The sequence below is a fragment of the Wasmannia auropunctata genome, unplaced genomic scaffold (genome assembly GCF_000956235.1).
Source record: "Wasmannia auropunctata unplaced genomic scaffold, wasmannia.A_1.0 LD336026.1, whole genome shotgun sequence".
Taxonomy (NCBI): domain Eukaryota; kingdom Metazoa; phylum Arthropoda; class Insecta; order Hymenoptera; family Formicidae; genus Wasmannia; species Wasmannia auropunctata.
Window position 1 is genome coordinate 1,228,207 of NW_012026864.1, and position 19,410 is coordinate 1,247,616.

General features: G+C 43.5%; 3 protein-coding genes and 1 long non-coding RNA gene across 10 annotated transcripts in view; 2 read left to right on the forward strand and 2 right to left on the reverse strand.

Annotated features, from left to right (window-relative positions):
* Nucleotides 1-2,566, reverse strand: part of LOC105452709 (N-alpha-acetyltransferase 30) — a 3,165-nt gene extending 599 nt beyond the window's left edge. Inside the window, exons 1-4 of one of the 4 annotated variants that reach the window (XR_974770.1) lie at nucleotides 1,944-2,566; nucleotides 1,394-1,569; nucleotides 799-1,143; nucleotides 209-311 (exon numbers count right to left, since the gene is read on the reverse strand). Coding sequence is in view for 3 of the 4 variants with exons in the window: in XM_011694066.1 (XP_011692368.1) it covers nucleotides 826-1,143; nucleotides 1,394-1,569; nucleotides 1,944-2,220 (771 nt within the window). In the remaining variant the exon portion in view is untranslated. The remainder of the gene's footprint in view (nucleotides 1-208; nucleotides 312-798; nucleotides 1,144-1,393; nucleotides 1,570-1,943) is intronic. The other 3 variants (XM_011694065.1, XM_011694064.1, XM_011694066.1) reach the window with 3 other exon arrangements.
* A 231-nt stretch (nucleotides 2,567-2,797) lies between these two features.
* On the forward strand, nucleotides 2,798-4,900 carry LOC105452713 (epimerase family protein SDR39U1). 2 transcript variants are annotated; one of them, XM_011694071.1, is made up of 6 exons: nucleotides 2,798-3,288; nucleotides 3,398-3,504; nucleotides 3,586-3,856; nucleotides 4,065-4,330; nucleotides 4,401-4,514; nucleotides 4,600-4,900. In XM_011694071.1, the coding sequence occupies exons 1-6, from the start codon at nucleotides 3,264-3,266 to the stop codon at nucleotides 4,702-4,704; spliced, it is 888 nt and encodes a 295-aa protein (XP_011692373.1). In that variant the 5' UTR covers nucleotides 2,798-3,263; the 3' UTR covers nucleotides 4,705-4,900. The 2 variants fall into 2 exon arrangements, with proteins under 2 accessions (XP_011692373.1, XP_011692374.1); XM_011694072.1 differs by lacking the exon at nucleotides 2,798-3,288 and having other exon boundaries at nucleotides 3,420-3,504; nucleotides 3,596-3,856.
* Nucleotides 4,704-6,760, reverse strand: LOC105452712. 3 transcript variants are annotated; one of them, XM_011694070.1, is made up of 2 exons: nucleotides 6,584-6,674; nucleotides 4,704-5,736 (listed from the first exon to the last, which is right to left on the reverse strand). In XM_011694070.1, coding segments are annotated over exons 1-2 (726 nt in total). In that variant the 5' UTR covers nucleotides 6,585-6,674; the 3' UTR covers nucleotides 4,704-5,011. The 3 variants fall into 3 exon arrangements, with proteins under 3 accessions (XP_011692372.1, XP_011692369.1, XP_011692371.1); XM_011694067.1 differs by lacking the exon at nucleotides 6,584-6,674 and adding an exon at nucleotides 6,059-6,524; XM_011694069.1 differs by lacking the exon at nucleotides 6,584-6,674 and adding an exon at nucleotides 6,687-6,760 and having other exon boundaries at nucleotides 4,707-5,736.
* A 15-nt stretch (nucleotides 6,761-6,775) lies between these two features.
* LOC105452711 overlaps nucleotides 6,776-19,410 on the forward strand; it is a 17,092-nt gene continuing 4,457 nt past the window's right edge. Inside the window, exons 1-2 of the long non-coding RNA XR_974771.1 lie at nucleotides 6,776-6,858; nucleotides 7,493-7,687. This is a non-coding gene — a long non-coding RNA (uncharacterized LOC105452711). The remainder of the gene's footprint in view (nucleotides 6,859-7,492; nucleotides 7,688-19,410) is intronic.

A 19,410-nucleotide genomic window follows, 5' to 3' on the forward strand; every position in this document is an offset into this window, starting at 1 on the left:
ATATATATATATATATATATATATATATATATATATATATATATATATATATTAAATATATGCAGTTAATTATACCCATTTGTGACAAAATGTTTCCCTTGTATATGTTTAATTATACAAAAAAAAAAAAGAAATAAAATCATAATTGTAACGACATGAAACTCATAAACTTTGTCAGATCAGTAGTATGCTTCTTGTACACGCGTACTTTATCAATGTGAGCCCCAGCAAGATACACTGATTATTTTCAGTACTTTTTATAGTTTCGATTTTGTCACTGGTTATCACTCATTATTTTTTATATCTTCAAGCTGCAATTGAAATCTATCCCGATCACTGACATTAATATCAAAGGAATTGCAGCAAATTCATAACAAAATAGCTAACTAGTCAGGCAACAGTTAGGCACTATTAACAAATTACTCTGTACATACATTCCGCCCTTAACGGACGTACTGTCAATAGGCTGTTAGAGATCTCATTGCATTCTCATCTCACAACATGGAAAATAAGTCTGTGAAGAATAAATTGTTTCCGAGACACAAGCAGAAATAGTTTGGTTGCAATACAGAGTCTATCCGTCGCGATACACTTTTCATAAAAAATTAAATAAGCCGATTCTCTCCGAGAAAGTACGGAGGATAAATCGCGGAGGATAAATTGCAACCGCGAAAAGAAACACATTTGTGCACGTAGAAACGTAATAATCTCTTTGACATTAATGTCGTCCGTTTGCCTGATGTAGTAGAGCATAGATGTTACATCTCTCTCCTCAACATTTAGCAATTATTTAAATACCTATTGACATAAGCACGCGGATGAATTTCACCTGAGCCATAATTTCAGTCGCAACGCATCCACGCCGTTTAAGTAATATCGAAATAAGCGTTTATCCCGCACAAATCCAAGATTCTCATACAGGCGCAGCGCCGGCCTGTTAGTGATCTCCGTCTCCAACACCACCTCGTCAGCGTCGTCCTCCACCATCGCTTGGATCGCCTGCCTCACCAGATTCGACCCGATCTTCCGTTTCCGATATTTTACATCGACCGCCAGCATCGCGATATACCCGCGCTTTATCACCTTCCTGTGGATGTCTAGTTTGCAGACAATGGCACCGACGCACTCCTCACCGTGCATTGCCTTGACGAACAAAAGAACATAGAGCTTACTGTAAATTCTACGTCTGAGAGTCGAGAGGAGAGTCAAATTGACATTTTATGTAATTCTTTCATACATTTTTTTTGTGAAACTCTTAAAACAATATCAATGCTCCAATTTTAAATGCTCCATAATAAAATATACAGAAACTGCAATGTTTATCAATTGTAAGAACACTCATATCACATGTATTAACTTAAATGAGACAAGAGATTTTCTAGAGAGCACGTACCAGGAAGCATAATTTCGGCCAATTATGAATAAAATATCTATACGTGTAAATAGAATACGGTTCACTTAGGTCCTTCTGTATTAATTTCATAATATCAGGCATTTGTAATTCACTTGTATAGCTAACATATTGGATATCGTTGTCTTTACTTTCCATGGATAATGTTCCTGCTTGTTCTGTAACATAACAAGAAGCAGACGTTTTCATCCGTTCCCAGCATTGTATACACAGGTTTTGTACAGTACATAAGAATCTCATTCTAATCGAACGGGATTGTTTTTTCTAAACACGATAAACAGTATCTCAATTTTGAGTTACAGTTTGCTTGATTTATAAAAACTTTCAGATGTCAAAGAAACAGTTTAAAATAGCATCTGACTGGATGTCTCCCGTCGACAAAATGTACTCCATCACTTGTAAGATCAGCAAGGATTTTACAAGAATAGATGAATGATAATGAGATGGTCTACTTTACATTATTATGTACATAAATTGAGAGTTTGTCTATCGCGTTTACTGCACGGCGAGCGAAGCGAGGCGTTGTATATACCATGTTGGTTTAAATGACTAGTTTCCATTGTTTTAGATTGCGGGGAGAGATCGGTGACGGCGGCAGTTCTTTGCGGGGAGTCGCAGATACCGTTCACCTGTGCCACCCCGTTGACGTGCGGCTCGCCGCGAGCCGCCTCCGTCGTCTCCAAACTGAGACGTGACTTTATATCTAAGGTCGTGACGTCCGCTATCGAGTCCCGTTTCTTCGCCCTGATCTTGCCAGCCGCCTCCGGGTCGCTCACTTCCGCGCCAACCTCCATCTTGTCGCTATTCATTTTTCTCCCCAATTTCTCCTTTTCGCCGCCTCCCTTTCTATCCCTCCGAAATTCTCTCTCCGCGCCTCCGAGGCAGAGGATTTAACAGGCGGGAGAGAGAGAGAGCGCGCGCCTCGGGGCCGCTCTCCTGTCTCCTCGAGGCACCTGGAGGATCCCTTCACGGCTGTCGAACGCACGCGAGACACAGTGGCATGAGAGTTCTTTCACGTGCGGCCCGGCGCTTTCAATCGAATTTTCATAATTGTTGCTAGGCACGCGGTCGCCGGACGACGATTCTATCCCGAAATACGGACATCCGAAGTAAACCGCTGAACGACGGACACCATATTGGATTTCCTCCGCGGTGACTACTGGACTCAGTCGCGGGATACGAGACCCTCGCGAGACTCGCCCGCGGACGCGCGCGAAAGAACGCGTCCAAATGAGCGCGAGTGGAGTTCGTCCACCAATCGGAAGGTGCCCTCCGTCGAATTGTCCAATTGGCGCGACGTGTGACGCCACTGCGCAAGTGTGCCTGTCTTCACATTTTCGGACGGAAGTGGCCGGAAGAGTGCGTGCAATCTATCTATTTAAATCTGCGCGTTCCATGGTCTGTGAACATGTGTGAATTTTCCGATCAACAATTTCGGACCATTATCGTTCACAGTTTTTCGCACCGTGGATCGTTATTATGACTGCAGTCGTAATTGCGGTTACGGACAAATTTCAGGCGAAACCGAAGAAATTCAACATAGAATAATGCGCCGTATGGAAAAATTACGTGAAAGGAATTGTTATATTTACGAGTTTAACAGCATATATTTCAACAATAGAAAAATTATGGTTTACATTTCACTTTTCATCATGTAAACACATACAGACGTATATCCTAATATGCCTGTCGTTCCAAAGAGTCTATTGTTGTAACAATTCAAACTGCGGTGTCTTATCTCTTTCTCTCTTTCGCGCCGTTCGCAGTCGTGTGTGTCGCAACCGGCGAAGCCTTGAGAAATTTATTCTTAAAATAACCAAGACGCGAAAGCGCGACTTTGCTGTTCGCGAACATGGCTCTGAAGCACGTAGTGATAGGTGAGCACGCTCTCGCGAATCCATTTGTTACACAATTCAATAGCAATAGCGCGTAAAAATTACAATCGAGTTATGTCACGCGAATAAATAGATTGCGTAATATTTTCAGGCGGCGGTACCGGCTTCATAGGATCGCAGCTGATAAAATCGCTGAGCCTCGAGGGCGTCTCCTGTACGTGTATCTCTCGAATGCCGGGGCCAAGCAGAATGTCATGGGTAGGGATAAGAACGAATTTACACGCTTAGACTTGTCGGTAAGACAATCGGTCCCAATGACAGCTGTTGTAAAATCTGTAGAATGATTTAGAGCGCTACGGCCTGCCGGAGAACACGTCGGCCGTCATCAACGTCGCCGGGCAGAACGTGCTGGATCCCAAGCAGAGGTGGTCGCCCGGCTTCAAGCAGAACGTCAGGAACAGCAGGGTGATGACGACGAAGGCTCTGGCGGACTCTATACAGAGTACCAAAGCTACAGTTTTCGCAACTATATCAGGAGTCGCGTATTACAAGCCCGACGGCACCGTGTACACGGAAGAGAGCAAATGCGAGTCGTACGACTTTCTGTCAAGTATATATACTTAATGTTTTCACGCGTAACGTGATGTTTAGGCTGCGTTCCATTTAACGCTCGCAACGCTCGCAAACATTACTTGTCCTTGTTTAATGATTGATAAACAGCAAAGATGAAATGATTTCAAGAGCATTGCGAGCGTTAAATAGAACGCACCCTTAATATTCCTATCTGTAAATTCAATTTTTGATTTCTTCTGTTCCAGGACTTTGTCACGATTGGGAGGACGCGGCGAGACTGCCGAAAGATAGCAACATCAGACAAGTGACGATAAGATCCGGAGTGGTGCTGGGAAGAAACGGCGGTATGGTCAAGCAAATCTATCTACCGTTCTTCTTCGGCCTCGGTGGACCGATTGGGAGCGGCAGTCAATACATGCCCTGGATACACATCACCGACTTAGTTTGCATGTTTATATTTGCGCTCAAAAATAGCAATGTGCATGGTGTATTGAACGGAGTGGCGCCCCAGGTATAATACAAACGATTTTATATTATTCCTCAATAAAGATATAATTAATTATATAACATTCCGTTAATAGCTTATAACAAACAAGGAGTTTACGAAGGCGTTTGCGGCGGCAATGAACAGACCCGCGGTCATACCTCTTCCAAGCTTCCTTTTAGAAATATTATTCAGTAAAGAACGAGCAAAGGTGAATTTATCATCATTTTAACAAGCTCCCGATATATAGTTTAAAATTTTATTCTAATTTAATACTTGATGTTTTTTTGCTTCAGATGATGTTGGAGGGGCAAAAAGTTACACCAAAGCGTGTTACAGAGCTAGGATTTCAATATCAACACCCGGACATCGAAAACGCTTGTAAGCAACTCGTCCAATGAACTGGTTTGTGAAAGAATTTATTTAATTGTTATAAAAGTCGATAGAGACTCGTGATTGTTCTAATACTATTATATAGTAATATAATATACGTTATTCAGATTCTTGATAATTAGCGATGAATTAAGATTTGAAGTATCCTCTTTGTGATGCTTTCAAATTATTGTTACTTAGTAATAAATTGTTTATTACATAGGATAAAATATCTTGCTTTGCTACACAAATTTGTCTTAAATCGCGAATCGCAGTTACAATGTCGGGGTAATCTCAAGAACACGTACGACACACAGACGAATGGTACACTCTCGATTAATTACGTTCTTTACGAAGCTTGCACAAATTGCGAGGTATGGGAGTGGCACAGATGTTCCCAGTACACCTGACATAATTGAAACGCGTCGAGTTTTCCGTGTAAGGGCCCCGTCTTAAGTTCGCCAATTGGCAGCAGTTGAGTTGCGTTCCACGTATGAAACTCGGGTAACTCAAATTCTGCTGCACGTGGTAGCACGTCCTGCCCAGCGTGCCGCCCAGAACGTTGTCCGAGACGGTGAACTCGTTGGACGCGGGTAGACAAGACGCTCTCGGCAGGTATTCCTCGGAATCGGAAGAGAGCAATAGTCGGTCCGCGGGGTCGACCAGAGAGTGATCGAGATACTTGAGCCGGCTCATGTTCAAGAAATGGCTGATTTCTCTCCTCAAGCCTTGTATCTCCTTCCTCGTCAAGCCCCTCATACTGAAAGTGACCGTCTGCCCGTTCCTGTGGAGGATAAAGAGGCTCATCCTGGTGGTGACACCGACGTGCCGGATATCGGTGAGTCTCATCAAGGATAGCTCGCCCGAGCTACCCAAGCACAGCTTGTCACTCCAAACGGACCTCTCGACGACAGCTTTGTTCTCGTTCTTGTACAAGATCAGGTCCTCCCATTCCCCAAGACTGTCCAATCCGAACATGATCTCGCCCAGAAGCAGGATGATCAGTAGGTACACGTTGCTCGTCAGTCGGCTGAATATTCCGATGAAGATTAGCGCCGACACTGAAAAAAACGTAGTCCGTTTCGTGTGCAATAAATAGGTATTTGAGAATAAAAATATAGTTAGAAAATGTATAGATGCGCCTACATACATTTCTGATTCAGTGGCTTTAAGAATATCGATTAAAATAGAAGATATATATATGAAAATTATGATTTATCGCAACCATCTATTTATGGCACTGATTCTTCGCGCGAAATGTGAACTTTAAGAAATTGCGCTGTGTACATTTTAATCGAACTGTTGATTGAAGGTGAGAAATATTTTACGCGCTAAACTGAATTTTGAAGGCATAATAATAATTCAATAAATCATCTCTCTTACGGCCGAGCAACAGCCACGCGACGCATCCTGGTCTTCGCGATACGTGTAATTTATTTTTATCTAGTATCCTGAGCTCGGGCTTCGCAATCGGGATCATGTTGCAATCGTGTAACTCAACATTGCAAAAGAAATTTCGACGGATAGTCCTGCGGTTACGCGAAACGAGGTGAAAGGATCGGTAAGGGAATTTTGACACATGCCGCGAATCGCCGAAGATTAGCATATTGAGATTGCATCGCGCATTTGTTATTTTCGCGGGGCGTATTAATAACCGAGCATAGACATGTGTTTCGCCGTACGAAAACGCACTCTAAAATAAAAAAAAATCCGCTATTGCGAAGAAATTAATTAACGCAGAAAATTGAAAGAATCAACGATACAAACGACAATGTACTTAATTTATCACATTTATTTCGACGAAGCGAGTTTTAACAATAAACGTAATGTAAAATGGTAGTGTAATTTTAAATATATTTTTTGTACGCAAATTAAAACATAAATTATACGTGATGAAATTGTCATAACTAATCGCGCGATCTCTGGAATACCCGCGTTGTGACGCCTTTCAAATTCTTGCCGAGTTAGTAATCGATGTCTACGCAAGATGTCGCGATCTGTTCGTTCGCACTTCGCGCGAGTAGCGTAGCACCGTCACTTCCGTCAGCACCGATCCCGTAGGCTGTAACGTAATTCCTGCAGTCCCTGTAGAAATGCAGAGAGAGATGACTGGAGATGACTGACTCTGCTCGATCGTTTAGACTCGACAAGCTTTATAGACCTGAGCTTGCAGACATTCATATGTATGTATGTACATACACGCGTCACATAATCCATTCTGATATGTGATTGTAGAGGAGATAGCATATAGAAAGGAAGAAAAACGCATACTCCCTCTGTTGTGCCAATCTTTGGTTGGCAGCAGTCGGGAGTAAAAAACTGTAAACAGTACCGATGAGATGTGTAGATCTTTTATCTCTCTCAACTATTAGAGAACCAATCGACGATTAAAAATAGACGATCCGTGGAGAAATAATAGTTAACTAATTTAATTTATTCGACATTTATTTCAACTATTATTTATTTATATTCAACTAGCTGACATAATTTCGTTGCATATTATTTCGTTACATCTAATATTACTTAAAGTTATAATTGGAATCATAATTTTTTATCTAGTCTAACTACTATTTTGAATCGACGATACAAACAATATTGAGAAACAAATATAATTGTTATAGCTTTGAAATATAAAATTGATATTAACAAAATATATATATACCTGAATAATTTAATTTGTTATCAAATTTAGCTATTCGTACAAAATCTATATTACAGTTGAATAACGTTAATTTCCATCTTGCTAGAATCTAAATAAGCTGCGGATCAATTGATAACAGATTGTAAGTCTCAAAATTTATGTGGCGTATATTGCAGGTATCTTGCGAGGAGACCCGTAAAAATAACGAAGGCAGACCGTCGAAGGCCGTGAGACTGCCGTCGGACAGAAATTACGCTTCGCAAAACCGTTATCGTAACTCGCGAGAAAAATGACCGTTGATAAGAACACACGTGTTCCAAAGACGAAACGATCCTTCCCACCCGGACCTGTGCAATCATCAACACACTTTTGTACGTACATGCTTATACCCCACTACACAGCGGTATTTAACAAACATATTCTCTCTCTCTCTCTCTCTCTCTCTCTCTTTCTCTCTCTTGCGCGCGCGCGGAATTAAGAAATTCAGTACATGGTACTTAAACAAATTGAATAACATGTGTCAGCAAAGAATACAAAAAGTTTGCAAGTCATTGCGATTTACAATTTTACAAGTTTAGTAATTTAAAAAATTATAAATTTTAATTTTTAAAATTATTTTTCATGATTAATAGCCGTATCTGTTACAATTTTTTGCGATACATATAAAACGTACTGACACGAATTTATAGTAAAGTAAGTACATCTCAGATACGTATATTGTGTTCAGATAGTGTTATCGACTTATAAGCAAGACTCACGATCGATTCATCGATATTATCACCGAATCTTCTAATCCTATTTTATTATCTCGATATGTTGCCATCGCTCGATTGTGAAAAAGATAAATTTTATTTTTAAAAATCTACAGAACAAAATTCACAGAAACAAGAAGTTAACGTTAACAATTTTTTTTTAAATCGTGTTTCATATTTTTTACACCTAAATATCTAGAATATTGTTTTGTTACTTTAATATAGATAATTATTTTATTATCCCACAACAAATTCAATAGAATGCGTTTTATAATATATATACACATCATATTCTTTAATTTTTTTCTCTCTTTTTCTCTTGCTATACTTTATTTCTCCTTAAATATCTCAAGAGACGTTAGGTTGTCATCCTAATGTTAAAATTGAACAGCCCTCTTGTACAGTTAGATTAACGAATCGCGAATGTGATCGTGAAACCGATTTTAGCACCCGAAAACTGTAGTGTCGTTCGAAAATTAACACACGTTATCTACAACGTAAAATGTCGCTCGAACAAATGCTGCATCACGATCCAATATCTACCGTGCCGTTTGCGCTCTCCCACTTTTTCCGCGCACTCGTCGACGGGTGATTAAGCGATTATCAAGCGAGAAGTGTTTTCGATATCGCGAAATTCACCTCGACAGAGCAACACACGGTACACACGTACATTGCAACGCAATGTGTTTACCAACTCGTCGATTAATCCGCGAATGACCGCGTTCCCTCGGATGATGCAGCGTGTAAAATATCTTTTTTTTTTTTTCGTTACTATTTTTCGCGAATTTTTGCCAGGATATTACAATAGATTTTTTTTACTTATGAAATATACGCTGGCTTATAACACGATTAACGTTATTATTACAAAAATATATTTTATATCTAATGACGAACTTTAGGAAAACATGAATAATGCGAATTCTCTTTGGCTGTGACTTTTTCTCGTTTGACACACCACGTCGGCCCGCAAATATATGCATATCAGAAACGACAATTAATCGCTCTTACGAATCTCGCGGCGAGAGCGTGCCCTTATCTAAACGCATGTGACAATTCCAACATGTGGCAATAAATTAAGCCGCGCGAGTAAAACCGTATATATTTATCGCACACGCTCTTTCCCGTTTCGCCTTATAAATCCTGACACGCGTACGCGTTATGGACGATTGATTATTATGCCACTTTTACATTCTACGATGCAATTTTCACGCCTCGAGCTGCGAAAGGAGATCCCACCTCCCGACCCTCTCGAGATATCTCTTGCATTCTGCAGAGTTTCCCACAGAAGCTTGCAACAATATTACAACAACGTTACAATATTAATACAACTTTGTATAAATATTGTAATCTTGCTACAATGTTGCTGCAAGCGTCTGTGCACTGTAATAATTAACTAATTTCACAATGGATAACTAATCGTTTCGCAAACTCAAATCGATGCATCAATACGAAATTAGTGTGTCGTAAATGACAGTTCCCATTTTAATCAAACATTTAAATCATTATTAATTATTATATAAATTTATAATTATTGTATTCAAATATCAATTATTATTATTATTATTATTACTTATTAATTATACTTTATTCAAATTAAAATTGAGCATTATGTCCGTAAATTATTACTTTCACGACAGACACTTTCGAGCAAATATAGAATTGTAAAATCGTCAACGTTACAAAATGTAATTACTTTGAATAGGATTCCAATAGAGATCCTAAGCTTTGACGTTTCAACTTGCTTCATCTCCTTGGCCGACGACGCGATAAACACGTGGGAGGATAAAGTCGCGCCGGTTAATCGACGGCCGCGACGGCGCTACCGTGAGCGTGTAAAATCCGATATTTAACGAACGCGATAAACTGAAAGGGCCTTATACGATTTGCATAACGACCTCGCGCGTTAAAATCACGGTCGTAGCGCGCGCGCGCGGGATCTTATAAATAACCGCGCCGTGCGCGAAAAGGTCAAACGCGCGAAACGGGAAGCGCGCCGTTACGCGCGAGAGAACGAGCGACTTCGCCGCAATAAGCGCAGACAAAAGTCGAAAGCGAAGGTATATATACATATGTATTCCCGTTGCGCTGCCCGGGCCGGGCTCTGGCTCTCTCGGGATCGTTGCACGCCCGCGGAATCATTATGCGCCCAGGGATAAACCCGTACGTATGTACATACATACATACGTACATTCGTAATTGCACCGCGGACTTCTGTAAGCCCGTGAATCGCACGCGCAGCGGCAAATGTGTATACCTATCGCGGACCGTCTTGTATCTCATTTCGCGATTACTTTCCCGATCCATATTCATGAGCCTCGCATGCCGAAGCTGGGCTCGCTTTATCGCTCCATCCATGCGCTCGGGCCTCCTCCAATTACCTGGCGATTGACGGCGTCTAGAAAGGAAGATCTCCAGAAAGGAGACTTTGCACGGAAAGAGTAGGTATATACGATTTTGCTGAAGTATCCAAAGATTTTAGCTCGCGATACAGATCTGAAAATAATTACGTTAGACCATCCAAGTAATTATGTGGGGCGCTCAAACTGGTTGTTAGGGCTTTTTGCTGCGTTATCATCGCATGCTCGAACGTCCTACATAATTATTTCGAATGGTCGAGCAATGATTATTTTCAGATCTGTATCTGTACCTATATATAGCTATAAATTTTTAGGTATTTCAGCAAAATCTTTGTTCTTCAAAGACAAAAAAAGTGAAATAAAACAAATTCGTTATCGAGAAATGAGAGATCGAATTTGTACAAGGCACTCTACACGACGAGCCCATTATTTCGAATTAAATAATAACGATATTCGTACACGAAAGCTGCGACGTTTTCAAGCAGCCTGCGCCAACGTGAGATCGTAACCGCGCGCGAGAATATATCGAGACGCTGCATGCGTGGGGAACGGGCGCGTTTTCGCACGGAGGAAACGATAAAAGAGAAGAAGCGGTGGAACGCGGGATAAAAAGAATAAATGGAAAATAAGACCGGGCGGGCACTGAAAGTGGAACGGGCCGTGCGCCAGTGCGGGAGATAAGCGCGGAGTACGAGAGAAATGCACCGGCTGTGCGGCGCGCGGCGTGATTTGTATCTCTCTCTCCGCTCATCGTCGTCGTGGTCGTCGTCGTCGTCGTCGTTTCCCCCCCGAAGAGCGGAGTCTGCGCCCGGTAGGTGCGCCCCTGGACTGCCGGCTCTCTCGCGGCCGAGCCGAGTGCAGGTGCGCGCCCGCCAGTCTGTCGCCAAGTCCCCTCTCGATGCCTCGGGTTACCCCCTGCCGCTCCGCGTTCCCCGCTGCCACCGTCGCCGCCGCCGCCGCCGCCGCCGCCGCCGACGACGACGACGACGAGATCGCACACACACTGTGTGTGGACCCTTCGCTGCTCCCCCCCGCGTTCGGCCATGGCGAACAAGGTGGCAAAGGGAAGAAAGGCACGAATGGCACGATATCGCCGGCACCTACCTTCTCGTTTTCATGCTTCTCTCTTGCTCTCCTCTCTCTCTCTTTCTCTCTCTCGCTCTCTTCGTCCTCCGCGCTCGCGCGCTCCCTTGAATCCGTGCGTATGTATCTACCTATATATCTCAGCCGGCTTCTTCTTCGTTTCTTCCTCCTCCTCCTCTTCATCCGCCATCTCAAAAGAGAGAAATTCTCCTTTCTTTCTCTCTCCTCCCCTCCTTCTCTCTGCCTCTCCTCGTTTTTTTATTACGCGCTGCTATCTAAGCCTCCACCTCGTTCTTCCGATTACCTCCGCGCCCTCCCCCTCCCCTCCTCGCTGTTAGGCGCGGTATGTATTCACGTTTTTTTTGTTGCTCGAACGTGCGTACGTGCTCCCGCCGTGACTTTTCGCGAATCTTCAGCTCCACCTTGCCACGATATTCTATAATAACTACTTCGCGTGTTTCGTAACCGAGCTTGGAAACGTTCTCTTAAATTTCCTACAGCCGATCGCGCTTTCCCATGGCGATTTTTTAGTTTGAAAAATAAATTGTGTATTCCGCTGCGCTGTATTAGCTGCTCTCTACATATATACTAATAGCGCGATATGCCTGAAACTAATCGCAACGCTCTCTTTCAATCTCCGTCTAATCGTTCGTATATTCCAAGAGTGTTCGCAAGTATAGCAATTCGCTACTAATTGGTATAGCGAGGCAGATTCAGTAGCAGCGCTATATGTATATAGGCTTGGCCGCGGTCCTCGACAGGATCTCGTGTAATCTCGCTGAATAAACAGACGCGCCGCTCCACCGTGATGCACGATAAATCGAAGAGGAATTCCTAACAGCGGAGAGAAAGAAAGAAAGATTCCGTCGCGTCGGCCGGGTGGTCGCGTCGCGTGGGAAGGACGACGAAACTCCGGATCCGGTGCCTCGCGCACCTCCGGGCCTCCGTCTCGTTGCGACCTGTGTGCGAGGCGAAGAAAAGGAATGCAAAGAAACGGCCATCACGGACGCTCGGGAAACACCCGCTCGGGCGCCTGGAATGCGCCTGGTTGATCCCGCGAATATCCCCCAGCCGGGTGCACATCGTCGTCGTCGTCGACGCGTAGGTATACCGTACCCGTGTCGTGAAATACTTTTCGCGATATACCACGGCACTCAGTATTTATTCTCGTAATTATTCGAGAGACGCGGCAACTGCCTCTTCTTTTCGGAAGATCACCAAGTCGGATTTGTAACTTAAATAGGTTTTTTATTATAATAGTCTGGAACAGTTCAAAATTGCTGTTCAAAATTTGTAATTTTAGATGATTTAACTTTATAAGTGTCGATATTTATTGTGCTCTTTTTCTAGCTTTATTAAGAAAAAAGAAAATAATAAACGTGAACGCCAATATATCGAGCTAATACCCAAATTTACAAATCTTGGACAGCAGTCGTCTAGAGGAAATTTTTTAAATATTTTTTTAAAATTTAATTAATTAGTAAAAATTGATTTCAATGTTAAAAATAAAATAAGCGATGTAAAAGCGGACTATTATTAGAAGATAAGTCATGATTTTTTATTTATGCATCAATTTCTACTATATTAACATACAATGAATTCTTCATGCTTACGTTTTTCCATCCATAATACTGCTATTACTGATATAATTAATAAAACTATAGCTAATTGATATTGATATGAATTTTTCTGAAATTCTTGAACAATAATGAAATACGAATCGTCATGTATTTATTCTTTGATAATTATTCATGTAAATTTTTAACAATCGACCAACAGAAAAACAATATTTATAGATCGCAAGTATTTTTGTAGTATGTTGAAGAATAGAATTTGTTGATTTGAGTTATTTTCTTTAGAAAAATTTCATAAGTCGTGTCTCTCACACCTATAATTACAAGTCGAGCAAAATCTGATTCGGTTGTCTTGTCGAAATTGCCTCGGTGAAAAATATGACTTAACGCCACTTTAGCGACTGATCGTTTTTCGATCGGTGAAACGATGTGTCCTTTAATGAGGCCATTCCTTAAAGGAAGGCAAGCATCTGGCATCGCGAGCAACGTCAGTATTCGTCACACGATTGCGAAAGTAACCGGAGCCTCGAAACAACGGTACCTGGAAACGTTGACTTCTTTGTCAGGTCAAGTTTCTTTTTTTTTTTGTTTGGAATGAATCAAAAAGAAGACACCTCGGCAAAAATGACGATTCGCCTTTCAAGGATGTTACAATAATAGAACGTGGAGGAGCGACTTGAAATTCTACGAGCGCTATATAGAAAGAGTTTTAGGGGGTCGTTTCTTCGCTCTAATACAGGCTACGCAATTTTTTTTATATATAAGTTTTTCTCATACATTTGGTCACCTTGATCCCCGGCCGACTTGGCTGGAATTTATTGCGCCAGCGCGTTTGCAACGATTGCATCACTGCGACGACTGTGGGGGCATTCTTTTTCTGCACTCGTGGCCGTACGAGTAAAAACGCACGTGAGGCGTTCGCGTTTACACGTTGTTCGCGTTACACGATCCCACACTTCCGTGTGCCGCGATTTCGCTTCTCTCTCTCGAAGAAACCGCCCACCTGCTGGCGGGGGGTCGAGGTCAAAACGAGGAAAAGCCCGCGGATTTATGCTCAGGTGTGTAGCGCGCGCGCGCACGCTCGCGCGAATACGATGACAGGTGAAGCTACTACTAGGAGAACCCGACGTTACGTCGGGGCTTACCCATTTGTAATTAATGAAACGCTTTAAAAGACACCTGTGCGACCATCTCTGCCTCGCGCACAGGTGGCTGTCTTAGACTGTTACGGCGATAAACCCGGTCCCGCTCCGTACAGGTGTGCGCGCCGCAGGTACGCGAGCACTCTAATACGAATCGCCGCACCGATACACGACGAAATCCCAATCACGAGGGCTGGCTCGCCTGATGATTCCGCGCTATCAGCGTTTATCGTTATCGCCCCGTCGATGCCCCGTCTTGTCAGAGAGAAAGCATGCCTTAAGAAAAGAGTTTCTATATACATTTCGTTTCAGTTCCATAATACTTTCCTTCATTAACTCCAATCTTCTTCCATTCAACAGAGAATATCGTACGTGGGATAATTATTATTATTACTATACTTTCTATTTTTGTTTAAGAAAAAAAAACTACTTGTGTATTAAAATACTATATGTGCACGGAATAATAATAATTATTATTATACTTTCTGCTTAAGAAAAAAACTTGAGTATTAAATTATTACATTTAGCGTATTTCTTTATTAGAGATTTAATATATAGGACAATATTTTCTATCGAAGCTCGATAGAATCTTCTTTCAAAAGTGCCACGTATTGTCGATAAGCCATAAGGACGCCTCTCTCCGATAAGCTATGAGATTAACGTGTGTGTATTCATTCCTCTAGAAATCCCTCCTCTTCTGCAGGAATCTTCTTTTTTTTCTTAAAAAAGGGTCCAAGGACGTATCGCCCAAGGCACGTTCTCCGATCTTGGCAGAAATTCGAGTTCTCTCTCTCTCTCTCTTTCCCTCCCTCCGTCCAACAACAAAACGATGACGAGTTGGAATCGCGTACGCGGTGGAACGAGGTAAGAACGGAAAACAGGCTCCCACGAATCCCCCGACGCTCATTGTAAAATTGTGAAGGAAAGATTGCGGGAGAAGAGGGGCGAGGGAGGACGGACGATTTCTTGGTCGTGTCGGTGGCAGCTACAAGATCAGTTCGAGCGTGATACACGCGTGTGATTTGGATTTTTCTCACGAAAGACCGGAAAGTATCGGAAAGAAGCGCAAGCTTTTTTTTAGTTTCCTTAAATAGAATCGAACAAACAAGATAAAGAAGTAAAATTATTTATACTTATATTATATGAAATTACCATGTTTGTCAATATAAGAAAATGTACTTTCAAAAAAATAGATCTTAATCGAAATAAGCATCTTTTATTTGGCATTAATAGTTTTCTCTAACTTATTAGATATTAAATTATATATTTCATTTCGTTTAAATTCTTAATGTTTTTAAAATGAATAAATCCTTGTTTCAAAAAAAAATCCAAGTATCTTCCTTGGTATTCATTTTTCAAAAATTCAGATTCTTAAAAATTTGTTAAACCACCATCGAGTGGCCCTTTCGTTAATAAAGTTTAAACTTTTAACAAAGTTTTCTCTGAAGACTGATATTTTCCGATCCGATATTTTTACCTACTTCAGCTGCACCGCATCTGAGTCTCGTTTCGAATTCACATATAAGAAAAATCTTCACAATCCATATTGTTCATTCTTGTGAAATTAATAATAAAATTAATAACGAAAACAGCTTTTGTTGCACGATATACGTATATCTCTCCATTCGCGCGCCGCGGGTTATTAAATATTTAAATTTTCTCTAATCTAAATCGATGCAAATTTGATAGACCGTTGCAGCTTCTGGCGTAAGTGGGAAATGCATTTTGAACAAAGGATGTGTGTCAAAAGAGGCAGCTGTGAATAATTAATACTCTCTCGATAGCCTCGTGCCGCTTCGATAACAATATACAATGGAAGGCAAGGCGAGGGCCTCGTGCAAGATTTGACCATGTGCGCACTTACGGGGTTCACGTAGGTTCACATACGGGCGTTTACCACTCTATACCACGCATCATATGGTCGACTTATGAATGGTATCTGCACACGTTCCCACGTCACTGAATGAGCCTCAGGTCCCTCACGTCCATCCGGCGGTGTATCGTAACCGCCTCTATTCCACGCGTAAATCGTCCAATTCTCATCTCTCGTTCACCCCCCCCCCTCCCCCTTCTTTTCCCCCGTGTTCCCTCAGTTCTCGTGAGCTTTCGTTCGAACAGTGCACCATTGAGGCGTAGATGCCCGCGTGATAGCACGTCCCCGCGACTACAAAGTATCCGAGAGATAATAATCAGAGGTGGCGAACTCTGTACTTGTGTCTAAAGGCGTTGAGAATCGTTAACAATTTGACTATATAACTTATGTAACTGCGAACAAGTCGCAATTGTAACTTTTATATATTTATATACATGTATACGGAAAAAAATGATTTTACTGAAGTATCTAAAAATTTAGCTTATACACGTATAAGATCTGGCATAATAATTACGTTTGGAGTTTGGAGCAAGTCGTAATTGTGACTTTTATTTATGGATATATATGCACGGAAAAAATGGTTTTATTGTATCTATAAAAATTCAGCTACACGTACAGATCTGATAATAATTACGTTGGACGTTAAAATAATTATATATTGGACGCTCATAGAAAGCTATAGTTGCTGGAACGTCAAAACTTTTTGAAGCATCAACATGACATCCTTAAGCGTTCCACATCATTATTTTAATGATTCAGCGTAATTATTTTCAGATCTGCAGTATCTAGCTAAAGTTTTTTTTTTAGATACTTCAGCAAAATCGCCACGATACAAACTAATGTAGCCTCCTGTTTATTTTTATTTCCGCTCTCTGAAAATTCTAATGTAATATTCATGCGCGGGTCGGCGTTTTATGAATCAACTTGATTTTTAATTCTTTTGAGCGCGGACCCCTGCGCGCTTTTAAAGCTTAAGCGAAACGCGACGCAATCGCGGTCGCGTCATCAAACACGCATACATTGGCCTCGGCGGGAAACAGGTGTCGGCTCGTAGCCGTTGCTACGGTGGCCGGTTTAGATTGCGGCACTGTGAGACAGAGACGCACCGGACGGACGACGACGACGGACACCTGCACGCCACACTGATTGTATACGTAAGATCGCCGGTACCCTTTCCCCTCCCCCGGAGTCTATCCACCGTCTTTCACGCCGTGTATCTCGCCTTCTTCTTCCCCTCCCCCCCTCCCTCCTGCGTCCCTGCTCCGCCGCCCTCCGTGATTCGACATCTCGCGATCGATCCTCCCACGGAACGCGGAGGAGCGGAACTCCAAGGATGTTACCCACGTATGCGCTCACGTGCGAGAGATAAGGAGAGAATCAGAGAAACCAAAGGAAAGAGTCGAAGGAGAGTGGCAGGGAGAGAAACCGCTGCTTAAAATGGAACGGATAATAATGGCGAGCGTTCGGGGTAGAGAAAGATAAAGAGAGAGGGAGAGAGAGAAAGAGAAGGAGCGACATAGGAGAGACACATCGCTACAGGTCGCCACGCACGGAGCGGAGACGGCACGCACTTCGCGCCACGAAAACACGCGGTCCGAGGTCCGAGAGAAAGAGAAAGAGAGAGAGGAGAACCTAACGCGTTGAAAAGAGACAGTTCGACAAAATGGGAAGAGAGAGAGAGACCGATGTTTTCGAAAGACGAAGTCGAGTGAGCAGCGAGCGCGCGCGCGAGAAGGAGAGAGAGAGAGAATAATGAGAGCAAAGGGGAGAAAGAGAGAAGCGCGCGCGAGCGCGAAGAGGACGGGACGACGGCGGCGGCGAGCGAGCGGCTCCGGGACGCAACGAATCGGAGAAGGACGACGAGATTGGGTTATGTCGGAGGCGCCGTGATTCAACCGAACGCGCAGGTGTGCCGCAGACTGGCCGGCGCCTCTCTGGAATGCAGTTCCCCTCTCCCTTCCTCTCCCTCGTCGGGCCGGGTCCCTCCGCGCTCTGCCCCCTCTCATGCCCCCCCACCTCGCCGCCCCCGATCATTCCTCTCCGCGCGCGTACCGAACTCCCTACGGGCTCTACGGGCCCCCGCGCCGTGCCGTGGTACCGCGCGACTTCACCATCCACCACTACCATCGCCAATTACGGCACGCAAGCGCAAGTGCGAGCGCACGGGCGAGCGAGCGAGCCGAGCCGACGAGCGAGCGGGCATACGACGTGCACGTGTATGTGTGTATGTGGGTAATGCGTGTGCCCGCGTGTATGCGCCTCGACGACGCTACGTCACGTCCTCTCATGGCAATCAGTGCAGCTGGCCACCAACGCGTTCCCACGGGGCCAAAGCCGACCAGGCCAGCCAGGCTAGCTTCGGTCACCTTTGCGCGAGCGCGCGCCTCTTACCTGTCTCTCGCTCTTTCTCTTTTTTCTTGATCTTTCTCCCGTTGCTCTCCACCGCCCGCGACCCTCTCCTCCTCGTCCGCGCCCGCGCGCACGTCCGTTTCTCTTCCTGCGAGCCATTCCGTCTCTTCTCTTTCTCCTTTTTTTTCCCCTCCGTCCTTTCTTCCCGCCCGCCCGCCCCCTTCGTATCTTCCCGCATCTTGCTCCGTGAAGATTATGCCCTGTGTGCCCGCGAGCGATATTTCAATACCTTCGGAAATCGATACGCGGAACGTACTTCGAAATGCTTCGAAACGGCAAGCGAGGGAGGGTGGGATCTCTTCAGATCTCTTATAAAATGAATAAACTCATTAAAATCGAGAAAACCGATCGCGAAAACGCGGAGAATGGAACACGCACGAAGCGCCGATCACCGCCGCGCGGATTGGTTTTTTTAATTTTTTTTTTTTTTTTTTTTTTAAGAAAAAACTGCTCCAATACGGTAGATCCAAGAAACGATGGCTGCGAAAAAAATTTGTTTCGTGTCTAAAGTGATTATATTATATAGCGATCGGGACCTCGCTAGATGCAAAGGGAGGGAAAAATTCTCACGGGCACAGAGGAACTCTTGTACTTGACACGCTGTTCCATGTCAAACGGAAAGCGGTGTCGAATGACTCTCACGCTCTGGGTGGCTGCAGCGCATTTCTGGACTTTTTCACGCGACTCGCCTAGTTTCGGAACACGAGTCACCGCGGACTCGTTGCTCGAGAGTTACGACGACAGGGGTTACACCGGGGTAGCCCCAGCTACAATCAATATGGAGGGGTACCGTAATCATAATTCGATCTTTACGACCGTCACGACTTTCGGGATAAAACAATGGTCGCTTTCACGGTTCGAACCATCGAACTTCTCGCTGCCTCCCTCCCTCCCTCCCTCCCCC

Bases quoted from the DNA above. Each gene is read 5' to 3' on its own strand.
- LOC105452712 (XM_011694067.1), bottom strand. From the start codon at position 6,281: ATGCTAATCTTCGGCGATTCGCGGCATGTGTCAAAATTCCCTTACCGA. The intron at 5,737-6,058 runs GTAAGAGAGATG...CGTTTTTTTCAG, and splicing joins CGCGTGGCTGTTGCTCGGCC to TGTCGGCGCTAATCTTCATC.
- LOC105452713 (XM_011694071.1), top strand. From the start codon at position 3,264: ATGGCTCTGAAGCACGTAGTGATAG. The intron at 3,857-4,064 runs GTATATATACTT...CTTCTGTTCCAG, and splicing joins GTCGTACGACTTTCTGTCAA to GACTTTGTCACGATTGGGAG. The intron at 4,331-4,400 runs GTATAATACAAA...TTCCGTTAATAG, and splicing joins TGAACGGAGTGGCGCCCCAG to CTTATAACAAACAAGGAGTT.